The sequence below is a fragment of the Drosophila navojoa genome, chromosome 5 (genome assembly GCF_054131105.1).
Source record: "Drosophila navojoa isolate 15081-1374.11 chromosome 5, UAZ_NAV_1.0, whole genome shotgun sequence".
Taxonomy (NCBI): domain Eukaryota; kingdom Metazoa; phylum Arthropoda; class Insecta; order Diptera; family Drosophilidae; genus Drosophila; species Drosophila navojoa.
In genome coordinates this window covers 5,582,384-5,592,382 of record NC_142893.1, presented here as the reverse complement: position 1 = coordinate 5,592,382, position 9,999 = coordinate 5,582,384, and the positions used below count along the sequence as shown (strand labels likewise).

The window sequence follows — 9,999 nt, the reverse complement described above, 5'->3', positions numbered from 1 at the left end:
CCGCCAACAATTTAAATGTGTGAATTATAATACTAGCAAAAATACTAAAACTAAATGACAGCTGAGCACTTTGCGGTGCTGTTATTTAACATTAGAATCAGAGCTGTGTGGTAGCTGTTAAAATTTAAATGAATGCCACATTTATTATTTTCATTAAATTTTGCTAGATTTTACTTTAAAATTTATTAAAAAAAAGAAATGCGGGATAATAATTTTTTAATAATTGATTGTTGTTAACAATCTAATATTGCCGAATCGCTGTAGAAGATAGATGCTCGCTGTTAACAACAGGTTAGAAAAATGTTCACTTCTGCCGCTTTACAGTAAACATCACTGTTAAATTCTTGTTATTTTGTTGATAATTTTGGAAGAGAGGTAGCAACCGCGTTTTTTCTTATCTACTAAATTCGAGCGGCTAGCAAAACATTGAAGTAGTAACTTAAATCATTTTGTTGGGATTGTCGTCGCTTTAGCTGTCGCCACAATTAGTGCGAAACTGCCTGTCAATTATCACTCAGCTCGGAGCTCTCAGTTTAAATTGTGCTGACGTGGTTTAAATAGTTGAAAAGTAATAATTAGAAATAAATTGTTAAATAGTTATAAATTATAAATACAATGAGCGACTTAATATTATGCTGTTTTCTGCTGCTAGCCGTTGCTCAAGTGCACAGCTACAGTTTTACATCAAAGGAAGTTAAATGCCATGGTAAGTGCGGCGAACGAGACAAGACAACCTGTTGGCAATTACTAACCGATTTTCCTCAGTGTGCAAGGCAACGGTGCAGGAGCTTGAGGATGCCATAGCGAAAGAGGATGCCAATAAGATGGTAGACGTTAGCGGCTTTCGACTGGATGCCCAAGGCAATTCCATAAGCAAACGCGTGCGCTACATTAAATCAGAAATGTTTCTAACGGAGCTAATGGAGAAGATTTGTGAGTAGCCCATATGATAAACAGATGTATAGATATCATATTCACCATCTCTATTTTGCAGGTGAAAAGATGGATGACTATCTAAAGGCTACCTATAAGAGCAATGGCAAGTTTGCGCTACTCAAAATGATAGTCAACGGCCAAATGAATCCAGAATCGTCGCTCGTTGATTTTGTACAAGATGGTGATCTCAACAAAAGTCTCGGCCACTTTTGTCTAGAGGTGCTCGATGACAATGAAGAGGTATTCCTTAAAGCCTTCCAAGCAGAAGACTTGGGCAACGATTTGGATATAAAGATCTGCTCGACTCAGGCCAAATACTGTGACGAGGCGCCCGTGCAGGAGGAATATGATTTTGGCAGTAAAGAAGAATTGTGAACAATAACCGATTCAGTGAATAATTAATTTCTATGATTTCTATGCCACCTGTAACAGGTGAACTATTTTGACTTAACGACAATAACTAAATTTAGAATGATGTCTAAATTATATTTGTCCAATTTAAACGAAATAAAATGTTGATGTGCAATTCCATTTTTATTTATAATACGCATGTGTTATGGAGTAACTGTTTTTTTTTTTTGTCGGTCGAAATAAACCACTTATTTATTGTATTGAAGGCACACCAAACATTATTTCATAATGTCATACGAGTCTATTCAGAGCTGTAGAAGTGAAAATATTTAAAGACCTACTCATTGACAATATTGTATGCTCAGCTTACGGCTCAGTTGTGACATTACGCAGCATCTGATGACGAACAACCAGCCATGGAGCACCAAATCCAAGAATGCCCAAAATTAGCCATGATATAGTTAAACGCACTGGACTCTCAAGTGCCCGGCGAAAGGGCAGATTCTATTGTAATAGGAGGAGGCGCAGTTGCAGATCGTATATATAGATAGACATATACTAGCTTACCAAGCCAGGAACACCACCGGGATAACCGGACATTTGGCGCATGAAAGGCGCATAAATTTTGCGTACATCAGCGCGTAGAGCAAACATATTTATGAGCCGAAAAATAAACTGTTTTAACAATTCAAGTCTGATATTTTAGATTATATACTGATACGATACGCTCAGCACGAAATGTGAATAATGTCTGCCAACTATGAATTCAAATGTATACTAGCAGTATCGCTTCCTTAAACAAAGCCTACTTATTATATTTATATTTATACTTAAGGGAAAACATCTAACGTTTTTGTGTTTCAGGTTTGGGTAACTTTATTACGGTTTAAACTTTTGACTTAAAGGTAAAAACTGCAACACATTGACCGACATGTGGCGGCCACAACAAACAACAACGTAATCTGCGAAAACAATGCACAAGAATTAAAAAATTGTCCAACAAATTCAATTGGAATGTAGATAAAAACTAACCTTACATATTTTTATTTTATGCAGTTCGTTGTATTTGTTGTCGCTGCGGCTGTCGAGGCTGCGGATGCCACTTACTTCTTCAACAGCTGATGACGAACGATCAGGAAGGGCGCACCAAAGCCCAACACGCAGCCAACAGTGAACAGAGCGGTGATTCTATACTTGTTCTGTAGGCTGAAGGGCAGGTTCTATAATTGAAATATTGATATGCAATGTGAGTGATATCATTTGATTTTCCTTAAGGATTACGTTTCTGCACGTTATGTAACAAGACGAATACGCCACTCGATCAATAGCTGCTTACCTCACCGGGAATACCACCATGGCCGCCATAGCGCACCATCGATTGGGAGAAGTTACGTGCAATTACACTGCTGCGGCCCAACATGTTAATTAATTTGCTTTTAGTTTTCACTAGATGTATATTGCAAGCGCAGAATTTGTTGGTCTGCTGGGAAAAAGTGTGTACACAACTAAAGAATATCTACATACGATAGTAAGACCAATTGCCGCTATCGATATATCGCAAGCCAACTGTGGATGGGCTGCACTCAGATATTTATCGATGAGCAGCTCTGGCTAAAAATCCATATCAAAGCGCCAAATTTAAAATTTATGGATTTTTCATTTGATATCTCAATGTTTTATTTTCTCCATTCAAAATCTTATTACTAAACAGCTAAACAGCACCAACTAAAGCTAAACAACTTATAAACATACAGAAAGTAACAATCGGTCTTGGTTTTGGTTTCCAGCACTTAACTAAACTTAATGTGAAACTGAGTTTAGCTGGCGAAGAAACATCTATAGAGCATATATAAGATGCCAAAGAGCCACATGCACTTGAACAGCTTATCCACGAACCACATGCTGTAAGCAAAGTGAAAAATTACTAAATGAAGCTCATAATTAAATAAATTTCATAAATTACATTTTCATATGCCGCTTTGCCGCGGGTATCGATTCATCCGACTCTTTGAGTATTAAGCGACGAGCACACAGAACGCAATTGGTGAAATAGTCTATCAAATCCAGATCAATCTTCTCAATTACGTATGTCTTCCGCTCCTTATTATTCATTAACTTTCGTAATTTTACAGCTTCTGAATTATCAAAGCTCCAAACGTTGTTCGCATAGTACTCAAACACTTCGAAACCCTTTGTAATGCGATTCTGGACGCGACAGAGACTGGGGATTGAATAAAATGCAATTATAATTAGCCTAACTATGCTTGATGTAGTCCACTTACACAGGCGGATATCGGAAAAGTAAGAGCAAAGCATCCACAAACAAAGCTGGCAGCCATTGGAAGAGAACCATGCAGATGTAATGAATATAGTAGTTGGACTTCATGGAGCCACCTGGATACCAAGCCACACCGTTCAACGGCACCTTGTTCTCGATAACCCAACGACCCAGCTCTATAATCTCTGCCCAGGAGACTTTAATGTCATTCGAGGAAGTCATGTGGGCAACACGATTCGTGTGATCCGTGCCGGCCGTAATGTTGCGCCAACTGGCGACCAAAATGCCGTTGACAGCCACATCGACGGGCAAGAAGTCGCCATAGCCAGAGGAGTTGCAGTACATGGTGCGTATGACACCTTTGCCGGCGCCAATCAACAGGCCCGTGGGTCCATTGATATTGTCTGTCCAGCCAGGAATGGGCTCCTTCCAAATGGGTATGACAATCGATGGACGCAAAATAACAGCTGGCAATTCGCTGAATTTCTCCACAACCAAAGCCTCGGCCAGGGACTTGGTATACGCATAAGTATTGGGTATATCGCCCAGAATCTTACGCTCGATGAGAGACACCTCCTCGTCGGTTAGCCACTCACACGCCTGAATCACTTGATGAGGATTCGCAGGCGGGTCATAGGGCTTCTCATACAAAGTCTTCACATGCAAATGACAATAGGCCGTCGAGCAGTAGGCAAAGAAATCCAAATGCTTCAGAGTGCCAGCCAGCTCCAGCATGTACTTGGTGCCACGGGTATTCATGAAGACAGCATTGCGCAAGGGCTCGTCGAAGCTGAGATGGAATAGGAATGAGCGGAGTTGAGAAAGGTCTGCAGGGATAATATATCCAGATGCCTACCGCACTGTAGCTGCGCAGTGATACACAATGGACACCTCGTTGCGCAATGTTTCCAAATCCTTCTCGGAGATGCCCAGGCCGGGCAGCATCACATCTCCGGCTATGGCCACCACCTGGTTCAAGATGTGCTGTTCGCCGCGCATCTGCTTCACTTGGTCGAATAGCTGGCCAATTGATAGGGTTGTATTAGCCTCGCATCCAGTTTCATTAATTCAGTTTCATTAGTCACTTTGTCTTACCACATTCTGGAATATATCCTTAATGCGCTCCTGCGAATCCTTGCCCTTCTTCGGGCGTATGAGCAAGTAAATGCGCTTCAGCCCACCACACGAACTGCAAAAATTAATAACGCATAATCTCAGTTTATTGAGAATTATTGAGGTCACGTGTGCCGGCTGTGGCTGTGGCTGTTGCTGTGGCTGTGACTGTTGCTGCGGCAGCTGTTAGCCAAGGCAGCCAACCAGCTAACCCACCCGCCCACTTTTAGCCAAATTTAATTTATTAGACATGCCGCTTATTATGCAATGGCTAGTTTTTTATTCTAGGTTAAAGCACGCAGCTTTTATAGTCTAAACCTAGTCTACAAGCTATATTAACTTCCAGTTTATATCATTCGTATGCCCTAACTGTGGCCATATGGTTTTTGTTGTGCAGCGTGTAACGCTTAGTGGAAAATATGTTGTATAACTTATAATACAAGTCAAAAGGCTGCTATGTATAAAAATCTGTTTTATTGTATATGTACATGAATATAGGCACTTAGTATAGACCAAATTGAACATTTGCTAGAGTATTTCAGCATCGGTGCCATGCAGAAATGTTTAATGTTTTAGCCCAGTACAAGTTTTTTTTTGCAATCTTTAGATCATAAACGTTTACTCGACTTGGCATCAATCGGTGATTGAACTAATCGAACATAAATTGTGTTTATCTAGTTAACTTCAGAAATTCAGCAATCAATGCCTAGCCTTGAACACATTTTACCGTTATACAAGTTTTAATCTTTCAATTGATCATAATAATCAAACATGCCCTGCATATATTACCAACATGCAGCTCTCATAAAAATGTATCTCCTTTGGTCAATTGATCGTTTTTATGGCAACGAGAAGTGCTAGAGTATTCGAGTCTTCCCCTAAATATTTCAAGTTTTTGTTTATATTAGATCATAGCCATTTACTAGACTTTGCTTTGTGCTCAACTAATGGTAAATGTGAAATGTGAATCCCAAGACTCAGGTCACGCAGGTGTCTCTATTAAAGTTTATTAATGTACATCTACTACTATGTGTCTCGGTTTATTTCGCTAACTCCCCGTTGTACTCACCGCAGTAGTTTCTCCACCAGCACCTTGCCCAGAAAGCCCGTGCCGCCCGTAATGAACAGACTGCGTCCCTTGAAGCTCTCGGCCACGCGATCGATCTCGTTCTCGTCCACATGTCCGATCGTCAGGGTGCCCTCCTTCTCGAAAGTAAATTTGGGTTTTGTAGACATTTTATCGCTAGAGCTACGAACAAGAGTTGAGTAGAATTATAATTAATGTCCTCGTCGTTGGCTTAAATGGCGTTAACCAAGTGCACTATAATTATTGTTGATCTTGGCTGAGCGATCAACTGGTTTTCACAGATCTCACGGCATATAAGCCAACTGCCCTCAATGCTAACTGCCAAGTGGTCGGCGACCAATTCGTCGATTGTCAACATGGCGACATGCTTCATGAGCAACTCAACGAACCACCAAGTCCAACTGGCCACATATTTGACACTCGACGCGCCGGCTGCGTATACGCCATGCGGCACATGTGGGCCAATTAGCCGAGGCAGCTGTGGGCTGCAACGGCGCGAAGCACTCAGCCTGGCTGCCATTGATAGTGAGCTTGTAAAGTCAGTGGAGCGATTCCGCTAACGCCAAACTGGGCGCCGACTAGGTAACTGGACTGTGCGCATGTCCTTCAAAATCTAACGAAACCTGTTGGACTACACAATGTAACGCCGACTTCATAATGCCAAAAAGTAATTGCAAAACCAAAACTCATAAATTTAATGAGCTTTTACATAATGTATAAAAGCTGAAATTAAAGATTCGTTTAGCTGTTGTTTTTTGTTTACGATCGCTTGATTTTAAAGATTTCAAATGAAAAGAGTGTTAATAGCTTTAACATTGGCCGACAAGAATGGCTATGACGCCGGGCCAAGATCACAGCAATTAGACATGTTGCGTTTTATGGTTCCGTTCGCTGCGAGAAGAATGCAGCTCAAAAATAAAAGACTTAGGCAACGAACGTGTTTTGGAAAGTGATTTAATGAGCCCTAAATGCATTAACAGCCGCTGCTGCTGCTGCTGCTGCTGCCATTGCCACTGCCACTGCTGTTGGCCAACTGTTACACATCTCAGACTAGGCTTTCGCTCAGCTCAGTTAACCTATTAGCTGTAGGGTCTGAGATGCCAAGCCGATAAACAAGGGCCAACACGATCGAAAAACGTTTGCAATTAAATTGCTTTGTAATGGAAATAGGTGGAAAATGTGTATGTATATATGTATATACACATATAAAGGTAGACTATATTTCGCCAACGATCACAGCTACAACAACAACACATTCATGCAAACGTGACGGGTCAGGCAAAGCTAAGAGGTGCAGAGCGCCTCGTTGACGTGCAACCAAAACGCTGGAGACTTGTATATGATCTACACTGTTGCATATATATATATATATATATATATAAATAGATATATGCATATATCTCTATACGTGTCGACTGTGATTCCGAAGCGATTTACATTGCAATTGTAGCTGTTAGCCTGGGCTCTCTTGGCATTGTTGCCGCTGCTTTGATTCCCGTTGAGAGGCTGGGCGTCGTCGTCGTCAGATGTGCATGCACACGATTTCCCAGATAAAACACAATATAAACAGCAACAGTTAAGTGTTTGCAGCGAATCGTTTACAGACTCTTACACTTGATGCTCTTCAAATCAAGAGTCGAGGCGAATTGCAATGCAATAAATTAAATTAGGCGTGATTTAATGTAAGAGAAATAACAATTAATAGAGCTGATCTTATCAAATCGTAATAAATGAGAGGTTTATTAGCAGGAAATTAAAGAGATCACCATAAAATTTAAATGTGACTTTATATTATTTCTATCCATCATGAAGTTTGTTAAATATATATAGAAATTTAATGAATACATTTTATATTAAAATTTGTTTATATTTATATTTAAAATATTTCTTTATTAAATGTTTTTTTTATGGTTTTTGAAGTTTTTTTTTCTAAAGTTTATTATCAAAAATTAAAAATTTGTTTCATTATAATAAGTTTTTTTTTTTTATTATATGGTTTTAGTTTTTTTTTTTTCATTTATTAATTTTTTTTTTTTTTTATTTATTTATATATTTTTTTGTTATTTGTTATGTAAGACCTGCTTTCAATTTTTTTTATGTTTTTTTTATAAGTTTATCAAAATCTATATCAATTTTATTCACAAGGAAAACCACTTTTGAGATATTGTTTATGAATTGATTGAGTAGATTTATAGACCTGAAACAAAGGCCAAGTTAAGTTACTGATTGTGATATTAGGTTGTTTCGGAAGAGACTGAAATATATTGAAATCATTGGGCAAGGCTTCCAGTATTAGGAAAGATAGTATTCCCAAAGCCTAGCCTAAAGTTGAGAGCTTTGCGACTAACACACTTAAGATGTCATATACACTGAACGCTATGGGAAATCTGCTACTTCCACTACAATTGTAATTTTGAGATTAAAGTTGACTCCCACTACAACAAATTCAGTCAACTGACTTCAATTAAAGGCTTCTATGCAATTCCAGTTTTAATTATACAGTAGATATAATAAGTACTTATACTCATCAAACTAAGGACTCTAGTTGAATACACAAATTAAATCTCTATAGAAAGGATTTATGCATGAATTGCTAATTAAATTCTACAAATAATTTCTATAAGTCTTAAGACTTGAAATAAATTGAGGGAAACATAGCTTAAATTGTTATTGTATGTGCATCCCTAGTTAATTAACACACATTGTAAACAGCTTCTATTATAGAGTATAACAAAAGGCCCATGGCGAAGCGAGCCCCAACTGGAGTTGGTGAGAAAACCCCACCTGGTGTCATGGAGCACATGGGAATGCGACAGGTTAAGTATAGTTTTTGCCAAAAATAAAATAAGACGCCGACGCAGCTAACTTGTTCAATTGCAATTTTTTGGTTATTTGGCCAAGAGTTGGGCAACCAGTTTGAGCCAAGCCAAAGATGTCAATGCAAGAAGGAAAAGCCATTAATATACAAAATGCCGGGAATGTGCTTAGATCTGGTAATCATTTGATATTTATCGAGTCAATTAAAAAACAGGAGGACGAAAGTACACAACACTTAAAAATATTACAAGAATTGTTAACTAATAAATAATTTTTTTATTTTTTAGCATTAGCTGCTTCACACATAAATTAGGCACACCTTTTTCTTATAATCCAAAATTCACTCAAAAGACAGTTCTGTATTATAACACTTAATAAGTATTTGATTTTTCGTTTATCAGGATATATTTAGAATGTCCAAGCGATCTGCATTCGCATAGTCGTACGCGCGCTCTGAATGCCAAACACCAACTGAACAAACTCGGCTTGACAATTAGGAAAAGAGCCTCGCACTCACAAAAAATATAACAACAAAAAAAAAAAAAAAAAAAAAATACCAGCCAAATAGAAAACGACTAAGTGAATACGATGAGAAAAAGACTAAGCTATATAACGCCTTGTGCATGTATTGGTTAGTTTATAACACACACGGACATTGAAATCGCCCAAAAACTAGCTGAGTGCACACGCACACAATCACACACAGCCACACACAGAGAGAGTGAGAGAGAGAGAGACGCTCACGAGTATGCAAAAGACGTTGCAGTCGACGTTGGCGTCGCTGCTCAGCGGCCAAGCTTGGCTTCTCCCGGTCAGAGGTTCATGCAAGCAGATTTCTCAGCTTTGTTTTTGTTTACATTCGATAATTGGCTGCGCGCGCTCAAAGTAAACGATCTGTCGTGCTGCTGCCGCGCCCGCTGCTGCTACTGCTGCTGCTGCTGCTGCTGCTCGACAAAAGCTTCTTTCAATAAAGAGCAACAACTACCGTTGGTCATTGCTCAATAACTGTAGTGGTTGTCGCCTCTGCTATTTGCTCTCTGCTGCTGTTGCTACCATTGCTGATGCCCGCTGATTTCCCATGCAGTCTAGAACGTGATGCAACTGCAGCAGCAAGCGGCAGCCGACGTCGGATTGGTTTGTCCGTTTTGAATTTATGTTTATAGCACACTCACGTTGCTGTTGCTGATTTGGCAATGGTTTATGGCATACATCTTTATAGCACATAACGCATGCATAAATTTCAAGTGTGTGCCCGTTAATTAGATAGAATTGACCATGGCCAGAAGCGTGCCTGCCCGCCCCGTTACTTGTTAGTTACACTCGTTGACTCTGCACGCATTAAACATAACTAAAAGCAAACCAAAACAAAATCTTAACAATGGCATTGACATCAAACCCAACTCAACTAACTGAAACC

General features: G+C 39.3%; 4 protein-coding genes across 5 annotated transcripts; 1 reads left to right on the top strand and 3 right to left on the bottom strand.

The window, feature by feature from the left end:
• Nucleotides 1-312: 312 nt before the first annotated feature.
• Nucleotides 313-1,480, top strand: sel (canopy family protein seele). The gene is made up of 3 exons (XM_018103558.3): nucleotides 313-706; nucleotides 766-933; nucleotides 995-1,480. The coding sequence occupies exons 1-3, from the start codon at nucleotides 616-618 to the stop codon at nucleotides 1,309-1,311; spliced, it is 576 nt and encodes a 191-aa protein (XP_017959047.1). The 5' UTR covers nucleotides 313-615; the 3' UTR covers nucleotides 1,312-1,480.
• COX7CL (Cytochrome c oxidase subunit 7C-like) lies at nucleotides 1,454-2,087 on the bottom strand. Its single transcript, XM_018103563.3, has 3 exons — nucleotides 1,855-2,087; nucleotides 1,658-1,791; nucleotides 1,454-1,598 (listed from the first exon to the last, which is right to left on the bottom strand). Exons 1-3 carry the CDS (start codon nucleotides 1,939-1,941, stop codon nucleotides 1,589-1,591), a joined length of 231 nt encoding a protein of 76 aa, XP_017959052.1. The 5' UTR covers nucleotides 1,942-2,087; the 3' UTR covers nucleotides 1,454-1,588.
• A 50-nt stretch (nucleotides 2,088-2,137) lies between these two features.
• On the bottom strand, nucleotides 2,138-2,817 carry COX7C (Cytochrome c oxidase subunit 7C). 2 transcript variants are annotated; one of them, XM_018103566.3, is made up of 3 exons: nucleotides 2,624-2,817; nucleotides 2,320-2,507; nucleotides 2,138-2,249 (listed from the first exon to the last, which is right to left on the bottom strand). In XM_018103566.3, exons 1-2 carry the CDS (start codon nucleotides 2,705-2,707, stop codon nucleotides 2,391-2,393), a joined length of 201 nt encoding a protein of 66 aa, XP_017959055.1. In that variant the 5' UTR covers nucleotides 2,708-2,817; the 3' UTR covers nucleotides 2,138-2,249; nucleotides 2,320-2,390. The 2 variants fall into 2 exon arrangements, with proteins under 2 accessions (XP_017959055.1, XP_089117795.1); XM_089261669.1 differs by having other exon boundaries at nucleotides 2,325-2,507.
• Nucleotides 2,818-2,931: 114 nt separating this feature from the next.
• On the bottom strand, nucleotides 2,932-9,089 carry LOC108653186 (putative fatty acyl-CoA reductase CG5065). The gene is made up of 7 exons (XM_018103543.3): nucleotides 8,902-9,089; nucleotides 5,748-5,927; nucleotides 4,661-4,754; nucleotides 4,422-4,585; nucleotides 3,570-4,355; nucleotides 3,251-3,508; nucleotides 2,932-3,189 (listed from the first exon to the last, which is right to left on the bottom strand). Exons 2-7 carry the CDS (start codon nucleotides 5,912-5,914, stop codon nucleotides 3,105-3,107), a joined length of 1,554 nt encoding a protein of 517 aa, XP_017959032.1. The 5' UTR covers nucleotides 5,915-5,927; nucleotides 8,902-9,089; the 3' UTR covers nucleotides 2,932-3,104.
• Nucleotides 9,090-9,999: the final 910 nt, after the last annotated feature.

Bases quoted from the DNA above. Each gene is read 5' to 3' on its own strand.
- COX7C (XM_018103566.3), bottom strand. From the start codon at position 2,707: ATGTTGGGCCGCAGCAGTGTAATTGCACGTAACTTCTCCCAATCGATG. The intron at 2,508-2,623 runs GTAAGCAGCTAT...TTTCAATTATAG, and splicing joins ATGGTGGTATTCCCGGTGAG to AACCTGCCCTTCAGCCTACA.
- COX7CL (XM_018103563.3), bottom strand. From the start codon at position 1,941: ATGTTTGCTCTACGCGCTGATGTACGCAAAATTTATGCGCCTTTCATG. The intron at 1,792-1,854 runs GTAAGCTAGTAT...CTATTACAATAG, and splicing joins CCGGTGGTGTTCCTGGCTTG to AATCTGCCCTTTCGCCGGGC.
- sel (XM_018103558.3), top strand. From the start codon at position 616: ATGAGCGACTTAATATTATGCTGTTTTCTGCTGCTAGCCGTTGCTCAA. The intron at 707-765 runs GTAAGTGCGGCG...GATTTTCCTCAG, and splicing joins AAAGGAAGTTAAATGCCATG to TGTGCAAGGCAACGGTGCAG. The intron at 934-994 runs GTGAGTAGCCCA...TCTATTTTGCAG, and splicing joins GGAGCTAATGGAGAAGATTT to GTGAAAAGATGGATGACTAT.
- LOC108653186 (XM_018103543.3), bottom strand. From the start codon at position 5,914: ATGTCTACAAAACCCAAATTTACTTTCGAGAAGGAGGGCACCCTGACG. The intron at 4,755-5,747 runs GTGAGTACAACG...TAATTTTTGCAG, and splicing joins CTGGTGGAGAAACTACTGCG to TTCGTGTGGTGGGCTGAAGC. The intron at 4,356-4,421 runs GTAGGCATCTGG...ATTCCATCTCAG, and splicing joins CACTGCGCAGCTACAGTGCG to CTTCGACGAGCCCTTGCGCA.